Source organism: Sus scrofa, chromosome X, assembly GCF_054392235.1.
Source record: "Sus scrofa isolate SSC_HxYL_T2T_F1_AM1 chromosome X, Sscrofa_HxYL_maternal_Yorkshire_Landrace_v2.0, whole genome shotgun sequence".
In the NCBI taxonomy this organism is placed as follows: Eukaryota; Metazoa; Chordata; class Mammalia; order Artiodactyla; family Suidae; genus Sus; species Sus scrofa.
The window spans coordinates 100,629,671-100,645,127 of NC_139401.1; the positions used below are offsets into that span (position 1 = coordinate 100,629,671).

The 15,457-nt window shown below is 43.2% G+C and overlaps 1 protein-coding gene across 8 annotated transcripts in view; it reads right to left on the bottom strand.

Moving 5' to 3' along the window:
- AMMECR1 (AMMECR nuclear protein 1) overlaps nt 1-11,196 on the bottom strand; it is a 115,262-nt gene extending 104,066 nt beyond the window's left edge. For 6 of the 8 annotated variants that reach the window (XR_014835523.1, XM_085008158.1, XM_085008160.1 and 3 more), the window contains exon 1: nt 10,712-11,196. Coding sequence is in view for 7 of the 8 variants with exons in the window: in XM_085008158.1 (XP_084864284.1) it covers nt 10,712-11,181 (470 nt within the window). In the remaining variant the exon portion in view is untranslated. Of the gene's footprint in view, nt 1-1,112; nt 1,176-2,040; nt 2,206-10,711 lie in introns of all 8 variants that reach the window. The other 2 variants (XM_085008163.1, XM_085008161.1) reach the window with 2 other exon arrangements.
- Nucleotides 11,197-15,457: the final 4,261 nt, after the last annotated feature.

Genomic DNA, 15,457 nt, shown 5'->3' on the forward strand with positions numbered 1-15,457 from the left:
AGGATCCGGCGTCACCGTGAGCTGTGGTGTAGGTTGCAGACGCAGCTCGGATCCCGTGCTGTGTAGGCCAGTGGCTACAGCTCCGATCAGACCCCTAGCCTGGGAACCTCCATATGCCACGGGAGGGGCCCTGGAAAAGGCAAAAAGGCAAAAAAGAAAAAAAAAAGCTAAACATGGTAGATAACAGTACTCATAGATAACAGTACTGTACATTTAAAAATGTGTTCACAGGGTCGATCTCTGTTATGTGTTTTCTGTACCACAATAAAAATAGATAAACTTGCTAAAATCAGTATACATCTATATGACTGAAGAGACACTCATGAACCAAAAATGGCTGATACTCCAGTTATCTCTGAGAATGTAATTTGCAAATTAAACTGACCACAGTGGGTCCCTTTAAGAGACACTGGAGACAAGGCACAGAGGAGCTGAGTATGCTTAGTAGGATGCCTTCCTATGACTGCATTCTGCAGTCCGAAATTATAGCTGGGTCTATCCTTTAATAGTATCTCTTCCATAATCTTTGTCACGGAGAATAACTGTGAGCAAGCTATATAAAGGAAACTTCATACATCTAAGTAGAAGCTCTTAATACCTAAATATACAGGCCTAAAATTAAGATACACCTGAATACCTGAGGAATTATAGCTATGTTCATAGACAAGTCAAAGAAAAAAAAGGAAAGAAAGAATAATGACCCAAGAGTGGGTACATTTATTCATCCATTCTGGGACATCCTCAAGCTACTGGTCCCACAGCTCCCCAACTTAACCTAGAGGCCTCACTCTGAGCACACAGTGTGAATGGTTTTCAATGCGGTCTCTAGGAAGCACTTGGGGGACCCATATGCAAGTCCCTTTATGTTCTTAAACTTCATGCTGTGCCTCTGTTTCTGATAGGAATAATTTCTTTTTAACAAGAGCGCCATGGCCCTTAAGTCTAAAGGAGGGACAACTAGGTTTGTATCTTGTAAAATACGCCTCTCGAAGCTGTCCTGCTCCAGACCCTGCACTCAGTCTCTCCTATCTGCCCTGAACCCAGACTTCACCTCACTTGACTACAATCTCATTTTTCTCCTTCCCTCATTCCCACATGCCCCCTCCTCCTACCTCTGGCCCCGTGTGACTTTCTTTCTCCACAGAGCCATGCTTTCAGTGTGAAAGGGTGGATTTCTGCAAAACAATTTGCCAAATAGGGCGATGGTTAGAGAGTTTGTGGAGTAAAATATACCACAAACCACACATCACCTCATTAGTGTCAGAGAAATAGAAGTGGTATCATTCCCATTTGTTCTTGTGGGGGTTTTTTGAATTGACAAGAGTGTGGGGTAGATGGATCTGTGAACTGAAGAGAAATGTTTAACCACTGATTGCCTGGTCCCCACTCCTACCATCAAGGAATGATTCCACAAAATCAAGTGCCTAGCCAAGCTAATGGCAAGGTTTTTGTTGGTAAGGTAAAAGAAGCGTGGGAGTTTGTTTTAACCATGGGGAACTTCATGAAATGCATCGAGAGCAACACTCTAACGTGGAAAAAAAGGCCAGAGGACATCATGAGAATCTTCTTCAGTGAACAGATCACCAACACCATCTTCCACTTAGCATAAAATTTAAAAAGCACCCATCGCCTAAACACTTACCTCAGTGTTGTTCGAAATCAGGATACAGAGAGTATTTGTCTTTACTACAAAGAGGTTTGTACTGAGGTCCAAGTTCCACCAGCTACATAACTTACTTGCACCCCAAACCGCCTATACTTAGCCATGTGGTTGTTAGGCTACATGAGCAGTAATAATGTCGCAAAGAAGAAGCACACCAATGTGACTAGCACATGAGCATTTCTTTGAGGCAGACACAGTGCTGTGGCCTTTAGGCTGACAGCATCAAAGCTAAGAATTTTCATAGATTCTATACTATGAGAATAACTCAAAGATCCACTAGTGCCTGAAGCAAAGCAGAGAATCTGGTGTCACCACCTTGCAGCAATCCAAGATCTCACTATAAGATATGTTACTAGAATCGTATGTCATATGCTTACAGAAAGTACATGGAATGGCAAGGCAAGCTACATAGGCAGTTAATTCAGTCTCACTACTTTCCATTACTAGAGAGCTGGTCAGCATCTTCTGGCAGGATATTGCATAATACAGTCAACTGTGCTCTCCCAGCATTGCATGTGGCTTTGGGTCACAGTGTGGATTATCTGTAAAATGAAAACAGATAGGGGAAAGGCAAGAATCATCAAGACTATCACAGACCTTATCTTAAAAACTGATATCAGGAGGCCTGGACTCAAGCAGAACTTTTCATGTTTGCCCGTCCACTAAAGATTGCAAAGATCACAAAGCAATATGGCTGATCCGGTCCATTGATAACATCTTTCATTGCTGAGCAAAGCTGCAAAACAGATCCAGCTTGATTGTTTACCTTCTAAGCTTGAGGACATAGGACCTAGAATCTAGTACCAGACAGTACTTCCAGTCCTTCAGAAATTTCCTTTAACCCAAGGCCTGAAACTTTAAGTTCCTGAGATGGTCCCTTCATGAGGCTCTATTTTGTTGAAGGCCATGCTATGACATACACATAATGAAATATAAGAATCACTGACTGCTTTCAAATTGATAAACCTGAGAAAATAGATAAACCTACAATAGGGAAACCCAACATTCTGTCAGGTATTTTTACTGGCAATACAAAGTTGAAAACTATCACTGATCTCTACCCATTTCGGCAGCTCAAAGTCACAACTGGGGAAAAGGGGGAGGCTGGAGAGATCCCCAGGGACCGACCAAATCGTCATAATAGCTCTGTTGCTGCTCTGTGGTTCTATTAATTAAAAAAGAAATGGCATATGACAGCTGCCCATACTTGAAATATACCTAAGAAGAAAGCTGATTTCACCTGACCAACTACTTTTCCCCATTCCCCCCTCCACCATGTTTTTAGTGGCACCACCAGCTTCCTGGTTCCTCAGAATTATAAAATCTGAATCATGTTCAAAGCCTCTCTCACTTTCACTTATCCCAGGCATGGGAATCTGATAAATTCCCCCCACCCTCCCCCGCCATGCCTCTTTACTCACATACAATCACCTAATAATTTCAGGTCCTCACCCAAAAGCTATCTCCACTATCCTTATACTTGATCCAGATTTGATAAACCAACAGGTCCTCTCCTCCTTTCTCTCAAATTAGACACAGTTGGGAATAGGTGAAGAGGGGGTGGGGTGGGGGGAGGTTCTTACACTTATGATCAAATTTCATAACCATTCCAACAGAGCTGTTGAACAAACTTTTCCTGAGCACAAGAATAGCTAGGCACAGAGCCAAGAAAAGAAGAGGCAATGATGGAAGCCAAAAAACAGGTGAGCTGCAAGCTTTCCACTCCTACACAAAACCTGGCCCTAGAGTGCAAGTCCCTGCATATGCTGATAACTTCTTCCCCTTCTTGATTTTTTCAACATTCCTACAGTCTGCCCGTGGGGGGCATTCCCTACTTGCTCAATGCCAGTTTTCCTCCTGCCCTCATCACCTTAAGCTTAGCTGGTCTTCCCTGCCTTGGCACTCGTCTTCCAATCCATCAGGACTCGCCTGCGAATTCTCTTCTCTACCTAAGGTGAGACACTATCCTCAGATCCAATATTTCTTATCCAGCATTCCCAGCAGGTTCCCGAGACAAAAGGCCACTTTTCATTTCCTTGAAGTTTTGTGATCTTGAGAGAGCGGAGCAAGGGGAGTAGTATGGAGAATGCTGAGTATGCAAGTTGCTGACTGAAGGCAGCTGCTGGGAATCTCCAAGTGCCCTGGTGAGGGGTGTGGCCGTGACAGCAACCGGTTTGAGAACAGCCAAGTAAGACTTCCAGATCTACTGGTCATACAGACTCTTACCAATGATCTCTGTATTTCTGCCATTTAAAAACTTGGCCCAACAGTTGTCCTCTCCCAGAAGCCTTCTTCCGGACCACTCTTTCATTCCATGTCATTACTATGCTTATGTACAATGTTTTTCTGCATATCTAATTCACCTCTAATCATATATATATTGCTTTATAAGCGTTTTAAGAAACTCTGATATCTGTAGCATATCTTGAATAAGACTGCAAGCTCTGTGAAGATAGAACTCTTTCATCTATTTCTCTGGTTTCCAGCCACAGAACTCAGCGGAATGTATATGCTTAAAAAAAAAAAAAAAGCCCTCCCCCCAGTGATACATAATTTCCACTCAGCTATTCAACACGAACATTTGTAAGGTTGAGCAAGTTTGAAAGTATGATACATTAAGAGCTGTAGAAAATACACCCACACTTGACTGAAAAGATGCCACTTACAGTTGGACCAAACATATAAAATATGCCCCACCCAACCAACTACATTATTACACCATACTGCTTCCTTTGGGCACTTTTCTTTCTGCTATACAAGCTGGTGGCTCGTTTTTTGCTCTTAGCAACACTGTAACTACAGAAGCTCAACTCTAAATAAGTTTACTGTTGGGAATCTACTCTTCCCACCTACACAACCACTGGCTTCCCACACTGTTTCCAGTGTCCTCTGAGCAATTGCCCAATTACTGATTGTGGAAAGACAGCTTACACATTGAAGGTCCATTCTTGGCAGCCCCTGGCTTTTAGTGCTGGTCCTCACTCACTTAGCTTAATTGATTCAGAACAGTATCAAAAAGAGACATTATTACACAAGTTGGGGGGAAAAAAAGACTATTTAAGAAAATTTAAATGTAAAAGCCCTGGTCATTGTGCTGCTTTAAAACAGGCAAGCATGTGTGACATGGAGAGAACAGAAAAAAGCCTATTGAAATAGGGAACTTTGACTAATCTCATTGCACAAGTTTTAGTGTTTCACACATATACATTCTCAAAAAGATGGTCTGTTAATGGGAAGCACAACTGACTTCAAAATTATAATAAATTGCAGTAATAGGGTATAGTGTTTTAACACAAATACAATTTCAAAAAGTGTACAATCTTTTAAAGGCAACAAGGTGAATGCTAGTGTGTTTCTGAGAAACACACAAAAAAGAATAACTTATGCATGGCCTAATAGGGCATTTTTCTGTTTCTTAGTAGTGGTCTTTCTTCCCACTGGACTGAGAGATCCCAGCAGAGATTCCTTCTTGGTTGCTACTCACTAACTGGGACCTGAACGCAGCACAAGCACAATTCATAAGCAAGAAAAAGCGGAAAACGAATCCAACTAGGAGCCATGAGGTTGCGGGTTCCATCCCTGGCCTCGATCAGTGGGTTATGGATCCAGCGTTGCCATGAGCTGTGGTGTAGGTCGCAGACGCAGCTCAGATCCCGCGTTGCTGTGGCTCTGGCATAGGCCGGCAGCAACAGCTCCGATTCGACCCCTAGCCTGGGAACCTCCATATGCCACAGGTGTGGCCCTAAAAAAAGACAAAAGATAAAAAACAAAAAACCCCCACACAACTATGAGCTAGATGATCACTCCCTTTGGCCATATGGGGGAGAAGGTAAAATCAGCATCCAGTTTTCCTTTGTAACTAAATATACCCTGCCCTACATACACCTTTATGCATGGATATAAAAATAATTTTGTAATTTATATTTCTCCATCCTACCATCTCAGTCACTGACGGTTTTTACAGCTTAAATGACAACTGGGGCCATGCCTGTTTTTCATCAGTAAGCTAGGACACCAGATTGCCTTCTAAGGAAATCAACACTGTTGAAAAACAACCCATATTAATGCCTTCAAAAATGCTCAACAATTTCTTAGGCAATTTTTAAAAAGAAAAACGATACATTATGACCCTCATGCTAGCGTGGATAAGGAAATCTATAGTGGCTTAGTAGCATCATCTGCAAGAAACAGATACACCTTCTGGCGATTCTGGTCAGTCTTCAACAGAAAAAAAAAAGGCACAATAGAAATATAATAGTTTGTGTTTAAAATGCTGATTTAATATCAGTTTGACCGGAGCTGCATTATCAAATCATCTTTTTTCCTAACGTGTGATAGGATTGTTACTGATCTGGTGAAAACAGAGTGCCTCCCTCTCACCTCTCTAAAGCAACCCAATTCCTCCCAAGCACTCTCAAAAGCAGTAATTGGACTACTGTGACAAGACAAGAAAAGAGTTAACTGTTCAAACACCTGATCAGAATTTCTCAAAATCTGCATGTCCAGGAGTGGAGTTTTTAAAAATACATTTTGTTCACTGCAATGGAAAACCACACTTGTTGATGTTTAATGGCCAAGTCTCTTTTATGTGCTATGGTCTATACAAAATGTAGGACTGCATTAACTTCAAAGGTGGTGAGAAGATTAAAATAAAAAGTTCATGGGACATGACATGCCACACAGCATTAAAGATGTAAGACTGAACAATCCCAGGGCCTTAGCAGGATCCTTTTATATTTCTTTGTGAATAAGGGACATTCTGAAAATGCCATCCAGCAAGCCTAAGTGTAAGTAAAAGCTTTTAAAACCTTATCATAACATGTTATTTAGTGAGCTAATCATCAAAGCATTTTTTTATGGGAACAGAAGGGGGCTTTACTTATTAGAATCAATACAACTCACTTTAAGATACCATAATTGTGCTGCTTTGAATACCTCAAATGTGCTGCTGACATTTAACAATTTCTGAAAAAAAGACCTAAAATGGTACCGCAGGTTACCAGGTGAGGGTCCCCCCCACACACACACACACCTCGGACTGAAACCATCCCAAGAACCTCAGACTCTTATTATGATCTCGGCAGCATTCAGTCTCCCCTGGTGCTAAGTTAGAGAGAACACCATAAAGGATACGGACGTGGAAGCAGGAAGTTTTAGATTGGAGACGGGCAGTGAGAACTGCCATTCCCTTACAGTTGCTCAAGTCCTTTATTCAGGGCCTCACCTCTCTCTAAGCCAGGGGGTCTCAAACGTGTGGTCCTGGGAACGGTAGCAGCAGCATCACCAGGGAGCTTGTTAGAGATGCAAATTCACAGCCCCACCCCAGACCAACAGAATCAGAAACTCTGGGAATGGGGCCCAGCAATTTGCGTTTTAACAAGCACTACAGGAGCTTATGATGTACTCTAAAGTTCGAGAACCATTCCTCCCCAAACTTTACTGTGCGTAAGAATCACCTGGGGAGCTTGTTAAACTCCACGTTCGAATTTAGCAGATCTGAGGGGGGACCCGTGAGCCTATAGGTCAAACAAGTTCTTAGGTGATGTCTATGCAGACCACAAGGCAAGTGTTTCCCAAGCCGCCAGTTTACCGAAAATCACACAGGGTACTCATAAAATCCGAGAACCCAGGCACTACCCCAGGCCAAATTAATCTAAATCTCAGGAGAAAGGCCTAGCCGAGTACCATCCGTGGTTCTCCGCCTCAGCAGCATGTTAAAAATCACCTGGAGAGCTTTTAATAATCCTGATGCCTAGGCCCCATCCAAGACCAATTAAATCAGAATCTCGGGGCTTGGGGCCCTGGCATCCATATTTTTAATAATTCTCCAGTGTTTCGAATGTGCAGCCAAGGTTCAGAACAATGGTTCTGGGGTCTAACTGGCTTGACACCTGGCACAGTGGGGCCCTTTTGGGGAGCAAATGGTTTCCTATAACACAGCTATCTGTGTTCCCACCTATAAATCCAAGAGCTCGAACTCTGAAGAGTAAAATGCACCTAAAGTCATGTTTTTTTTAAGTCCTGTCTTGAACTTTAATTCGGTGGGCAAATGTGGCTGTACAACTAAGACCCAGGATTCAGTAATTCATTCCTCACTTTTAACACAAATGTTACCTGTCTTCCACTAAACACATTTCCACTGCCCCCTCGAGCCCCAGCTACTGCTACCTCTTTGCAATGAGGTGGGTACTCCAAGAAACAGCAGCAACAGCGAAGGATATGTATCCGCCCAGCCTGTTCATGGAGTGGCATCCTCCCTCCCCTTGCCCAAGCCTGAAACAGATAAATCACAGGCAATTTCTAATAACCCTCCAGAGTGGAAGAGTCCCTGATAAATCTAGAACTTCTACGCCTATGAAAGGCAGATTTTGCCAGTGATAGACATTTGGACAGAAAGGCCCTGGGAAGGGATGAAAATGGTGTGCTCATCCACATGAGAATGTGTCACTGCTGAAAGCATGTCTTCTGGTGCACAGAGACAGGACCCGAAACAGTGCTGCTCGTGACATGATACTAATAACTCTGAGGGAAAAGAGCAATGTGTCTATTTATGTCTTATGGCCCCCAGCACCAAGCCACACTAAGAAGTACACAATGCTATTAAATATGTAAAACAGAAAGAAAAACGTGTGCTAATTACCAAGGCACTGTCACGTGATTACAGTTATTTCACTCCCATAATCAAATACTGCTTTTAACAAGTTTTCCTGAATTTTTCCACAGTCCATCTCAAAAAAAAAAAAATGACTTTAAGATAAATGAAAATAAGATGCAGTCCTCTTTCCACTTAAGTGAACTTTCATTCTTCCCTTGGTCATGTTCAGTGTCTCTTCTAAATTCGTTGTTTGGTAGAATACACGACACAGCCAAGGCCTGCTAAATGATAATAGTTATTATTCTTCCACCATCCTTTCGACATAACCATAGTGGTTAATTGGGTGCCTTATTTTTTTCTGTTTAATTCCATGAAAAAGAAATCCAATGGATGAGGTATTAGAAGAGAAACAATACCTAAATAAATACCTGTGCAAAGTAGTCCCTGTGAATGACATTTTCAAAAGCATTTTCTGTATGAACTGGTCAAGCTCACTTTCCTTTTAAAATTCTTGTTACAGTCATTCAGTTAACCCAAAGTCACTTTAATATGTGTGAAAATAGCACCTCCTGAAAGTGTGTTCACATATGCTTTGGAGCAATGGAGCGTGAATAGTAAAACAGTCTTTGCCAAACTCATGTAACTGAACAGGAGTGAATTTCTGCAGTCCCATGACTTTGCTGAGCCAACCTATTTATCACCCCCGGACTTGCTTTAATACATCATAGACATCCAAGAGAAAGCAGAAAAGTCACAAATAAGTGACTCAACCTAATAAATATTTCATAGATTTTTTTTTAACATGGCAGTTTTTTTCAAAACGAATTCTACTTCTTAACCAAAAAACAAATTGGCTAAGTACAGGTGTGGGTTTAGGATTTAAGCGTCTAGAATTAAAACTAAGAAAGTTATCAAGATATTTACTTGACAAAGTGTCAGCCTGTATGCTGTTTCATGCGTTTCTTATGAACCAATGCCCAAAGAGGAACCAAGTCCTGAAAGAAAATGCACAAACCACAGAAGAGTGGCAAAAATACAAAATTAAATATGTTTCAAGCATCAAAGCCAAAGAAAACAAACAAAACAGATTTACAATTTCCAGGACACTTTATTGCAATTTCCACTTTACATACTGATTGAATATTTTTAGTCTAGGCAGAAGTGTTTATATGTATCCAGTTGTAGCCTAATCCCCTAATCTCACAAAATGAAAAGAAGCAGTTTAAAAAGAACATCAATTCAGGTATTTATGATATGGGGACAAGGGGCACTTGTCTTAGGTAGAAAAAGGGCCGATACTCTTCAGTATAAGTTTCACTGAAATTTTTCTCTATTATTTTTTTTTCCTGTTGATGCTAAGTACTCATAATAAAAACAATCACCCTCTTTGTCATTCTGCCCTTGCTTGGGTTTTACATTCTGTCTAGCATTTAGCTCAAAAAGTCAGTTTACACTCAGTTTACACATTTTAAAAAAATCATATGCCCCATCTCCCACACATCCAAATGGACAGGGGTTAGAATTAACCTGGCTTTTAACTGTAACAATGTTATTTTAAACAATTTCAACCACACGCGTGAAGGGTAAAAAAACTACAAGTACAAAACCGAAGGAAACCATAAAAATTCCTACACACTTACTGTTAAACTATTTCTCGAGTCGACGAGCCTAACATGAATTTCTACAAAGTGAAATCGACACAAAAGCGAATGCACGCTTAATGTACAAACTGACAGTGGCTCTATGAGGACAGCTCTCTTTGAATGAGCTGTTACACAAACGGTGGAATGAAAAAAAAAAAAAAAGTCTCACTCTAAATGAGAGAGCCGGCGGTGCGCTTCACTAGAAACACATTTTAATGGGTATGTTCGGATAAAAATAGGTACTAAGGGAAAATGTATTTCTGAAAAACCCTCCTCCCTCCCCAGGACACAAGGAAACCCAAAGGAAAAAGATGGGTAACCTCCTAGGCTCCGGAGCTAAGTTCCATCCCTAGCAGAAGTTGGATAGTTGCTATTTTTCACACTGCAATGGGATAGTAACTCTCCATGTGCAAGGTACGAGGGGCGGGAATACCGGCGGGGCGCTCACAGGGGGTAAAGGAAACCCGAGGGCGGAGAGATCAACACCTTGTGGGATCCAGATCTCCCAAACCGGGGCAATGGGACGCGGGGTGGCGAAGGAGAGGAGGAGAGGGTCACAACTCCTCGAAGTTATCTCAAAGAGAAAGCGAACACCTCGGGGAGCCAGCGAGCCATTCCTTGCGGCAGCACCCCGCTCCAAGTGTGGGGCGCTTGCCTCGGAGGGCAGAAAGCGCGCGGTGCCCTTACTCGGGGCGAGTGGCTTCGGGGACCCGGGGCAGCGGCCGGCGGGGAGGCGGACTCGTACTTTCCCTCAACTCTGAGCCCCATCCCGAGCGCAAGGGAGAGGGCGGCGGAGGGCACGGTACTCACTAGGGCTCGTTGGTGAACCGGGGGGTCCGGGGCTGCTGGTATCCGTACAGGTGACAGTAGAGCACATCGAAGCAAAAGCAGCACATCTCCGCTGACACCACCATCTTCCGGGAGCCGGGCGATGAGGACGAGGCGGCGGACAAGGAGGACGAGGGAGAGGTGGCGGCGGCCGGGGTAGAAAGTAGGGTCCCCACTCCGCAGCTCGGAGGTGGCGACAGGGAGATCCCCCCGCCGCCGCCGCCGCAGCCCTGGGGGGGAGAGAGGGTACAGCCGCTGCCGCTACCTCCTCCGGCTAGACCTCCTAGCCCGTTGAGCCGCGTACCGGCGCCTCCTAGTCCCAGCTCCCCGGCTCGGCAGTGGCTCTCTCCGCTGCAGTGGGAGGAGGAGGAGGCGCCACCACCGCCACCCGAGCCAGAGGGGGGCGAACTGGACAGTTTCTGCTTCTTCACCCCGCAGCAACCCGCCGCCATCTTGGAACAGTCTCCCCCACGCAGCGCTTCCGACCCATAAGTGAGGCGAGCTGGCGGCGGGGGCGAGCACGCTGCGGCCCCGGCCGCCGGGGGCGCGCCAGGGGCTCGCGGGCCACGCGCGCGCGCGCCGCTCCCCGGCCCGGGCCGCCCGGCCACGCGGCCAGCCCGCGCGCGCCCCCGCCCTGGCGCGCGCCCCGCGCTTTCGCGACTCGGCACCTCGCGCCTGTCCCGCCGGCCTCGCGCCTCCTCCTCCTCTTCCGAGCCGAGCCTCAGCCTTTCGCCCCGCGGCCCTGGGAGGATGAAAGACTCGAAGCCCAGTACTAAGGAGGGAGAAGGAAAGGAGAAGGAGAAAGCGAAGAGTGGGACCAAAGGGAAGAAGTGGGGACGTCCGGGGAGGGAGGAGGAGAAGGGAAACTAGTGGAAGGGGAGGTGGGAGAAAGAAACAGGTCCGAAGTAAGTAGCCAAGTCCCAAAGCACAGCTCGATGACCCGCGCTGCACATAGTGTTAGTGACACTTGAGCCGAGTTACGTGGAACCTGAGCCACCGGCCTCAAATACGCTGGGTTCTGAACTGCCGGAATGTGAGCAAGCAGGTGCTCAGAGTTCCACACCTGAGATCGCCCCTATAAAGACTGTACAAAGCAGTCGGGGAAATGACCACACTGCAGTGGCTCAATCTGAGCACGCACCCGGGTTTTTCCAAAATTAGGTAAGAGAGCAATGCTCTTTCGTTTCCTTACCGACAAGTAATCAAGCCCGATTGAATCTATATATCCTCTGCCAGTTCTTCAATCTGCCCTCCTAGCCCCGTGAAGAAAAAAAGCAAAAAATAAAGTCCTAACTAACACCTCACTGCCTCAAAGATGTAAATTGTGCTCTGGAACTTGCAACTTGCGGCGGTGGATTATTGGGGGAGGGGGGGTTGGCTTGGGAACAAAGCAAATTAGGAATATATGTGTAGTCAGCATAGAATTTACGCGTAAATAGGGCAGGTAGTATACTTAGCCACAAGTTGAAAGATTTTGCTCAGGCATATAATTAGATAGTATTCATTTTAAAAATGTCTCAAAGAATGCTTGGATGGATGGGGTGGATGATTGAGTCAGTCTCATTCTGGGCACCCAAAACAATAATCAAGTGTTAAAATTTATAGAAATGAACCTGATAGAAACAGAAAGTGTAAGGTTTTTTTTTTTTTTTTTTTTTTTTTTGGTCGCGTCTACACCATGCCAAAACATCTAGACAAAGTGACAGATATATTTGCATATTTGGAGGCATCAGAGGATTGATGAATTTTATCACCTTTGAACTACATGTGTGTTATCTTGCAAATAGCTTAGGGCTGTTAATTGGGGAGGGAGGGTGAGTTTATTCATCCAACAGCTATTGAGCCTCTGTGCCTTAGTATGTGCACAACACTGTACTTATTTTAAAAATTCAGGAAGTATGCTTCCTACTGTCAAAGAGTTTATGAATTAAGTCAGATCCTCCGTTGCCTACTTTTTGGATGCCAAGCATCATGTCTCCCCTTAACCCATAACCCTTCAAATAACCCTTCTCATCTGATCTTTACAGTAACTCTGAGGTTTCCCATTTACAGATGAGGAAATTGAACCTCAGTAGTTACCTGTCCCCATCACACAGGTAGAAAAAGACAAGAGTCTAAATTTGAACTCAGTCATGTCTGCTCCAAAAACCAAGACAAGAGTCCGAATTTGAACTCAGTCACCTCTGCCCTTGTGTTCCACTGCCTCTCAGTACCAATATATGATAGAAGGTTAGCAATGGATAAAGGATGTTGACACAATAATAACAACTTAATTTTTATGGAAAGACTGAGAAACACTGAAATATGTTACCAAGGGAAGATGAAGACTCTTCTTAAAGAGAGACTTTATGAAGTAGATCAATTGTCTAGGATGATTAGATACAACCTAAAGACCAAAGGGATGGTTTGACTGGTTTGTGATATGAGATCTCATCCTCTCAAGCTTCATCATTCCTGTTAAGCTATCCTCCTATTTGAGGCAAAATAGCAATTCGTTGTCAACCACGAGTGGAATTTTTTAAAAGGCATTAATTCGTTTGTCTATGTTGCAGAATAGAAAGCAGATTTTTTTAAAAAATGCTCCACAACCACTTGTACACTGTTAGGGTGTTGGGCTTTGTTTTGTATTTTATCCGTAACTATCAGTGCCTACCTTTTAATTTGTTTGAAACTAGGTCAAATACAGTATCAGACAATAGGTACCAATTTATTCACCACTCCACTAAGATGTGATCACTTGTAGAGTTGAAGAGCAGTGCCATTTAATGACATCACGCAACAATTTTGTACAGGAAGCAAAGGAGGATACCATGGATGGATGCTTCTGCTAGGGGAATTTAGGAAAGTAGAGTGTAATCTCCCGATTTAGAATTTGGCCAGTGGACAAGAGTCTAACGCCCCTACTCTTGTGAAAATAGCAAGGAATCTTTAATAAGCACCAGTAGTCATGTCCTTAGTTCTGTATTTCATCTAAAAGACCAAGCACGATCACACCTATCGGACCAGGCTAGGGCAGTGGGAAACCCGAAGACAAGCTGAATTACAAATATAGCTTTTCCCCCAAGGAGTTTAAGTTCCAATTCCAAACTTCATAGGCATAAAAGAAACAGACAAATCCAAACAAGATCATTGCAGAAACTACATCATTATCTAACCGCTAGGTGTTACTATCCGAAGTACTTTCTTGAATTGGCCGCTAAAAGGGGGGGAAAACACACTGTTTTTCTCTGTGCTAACTTCTCCTGAGCCTGGCTCATCTCCCATACTAACCTTGAGCCTCAAGATGCTTTGCAAATCCCTTGGCAAGTTGTGATGGTGGTGGTAATGCCTCCTTTTAGCCTTTGAGGAAATACCTCTCCTGACCTTGCTTTCTTGCAAAGTCACCGCCATAGAAACAAACATATGTCACTCAAATAAAATCCACAGGTCAAATTCTGTGAGAAAAACTTTTGTGTGTGTGTCTACCCAAAGTGCACAATGGATGGGGATATTGACCTTGCTCAGGATTCTCTTGAAGAGTAAAGGCCACAGTATGATAGAGTGCATATGTTTCTACCGGCCCGTGATGCTGGAGTGCAATGATAATATCCTCCAGAGGTAACGTTAAGGTGCCTTCTGCTTTTTGTAACTGACTGTCAAGCTGGGAGCTAAAGATTCCATGTTTCCTTTAAATAAAGAAAGTAAACAAGCCTTAGCGTGTCCACAAAACACATTCAGACTGTAAGCATTGCTGCTTCTACATCTGCCTCTAAATGGCTATTAACTAACTCTTGTCAAATGCTTTGTGACACAACTGTGAAAAACTACTCGAACAAAGGTTATGCACTGTATTTATTACGTGGTAAAACTGGAAATTTAATTAAACCCAATAGTTACTGATGATTTTATCACTACCTCGATTTATTCTCATGTTTACAATATAGTTATTTTTCATCTCAGAAAAAAAGGAATAATGGTAACGTGGTGAGTAGTGAACACTTTAATATTGCTAAATTATTTTCTTCGGTTTCTGGCAGTGTGGGTGAGATGAGGAGCGTTCACATAGTTCAATGAAAAAAACCCTGCCATTTATGCCCAAACAAGTGTTATTTTTATCCTCTGTCATCAAACTTTCTCAACTGTCATCCTTGAACAACTGCAGAATGTAATATTATTAGCTACCACTTTGATCTAACCTTGTACACATATGACACATGGTTGCGGTGGCGGAGGTAGTTATCAGATCCCTTTTATATTTGAATGAATATGTGACTGAAGACTGGAATTCTTTACCTACTTTTCAATTTGAATGGATAAATCAGCGATTGTTTTTTTGATTACGTATCAGATCCTTCCCTCCTGAAACCTTTCTTTATCTAATGAACACATTAATGACCCAAAGGACCATGGCCCACTTTTGACTCTTTCTTAGTTGTTTCATGTATATCTTCTATTGTCAACTGTAGTGCAAACTAATTGAATGTTATTTTACTACCGATTTCCTTGAGACAAAGCGTATTAACGCCTGAATGAGATTTGGATATGCTAATATCTATACGGAATATTGAAGAATGAACAAAGCTAACTAGTTGTGGTTTGGAAAGGAAAGCTTTTTTAGGGAGAGCTTGATCAAAACAAGTATTATTTGGGGCAGTTAAAGGAGTTGTGAGCAACCAAAACATGAAGATGTCTACTATAGTTTGAAGAATCTTTACGTAACTATTTCCCTCTTTTCTCTTTTCCTTAAAG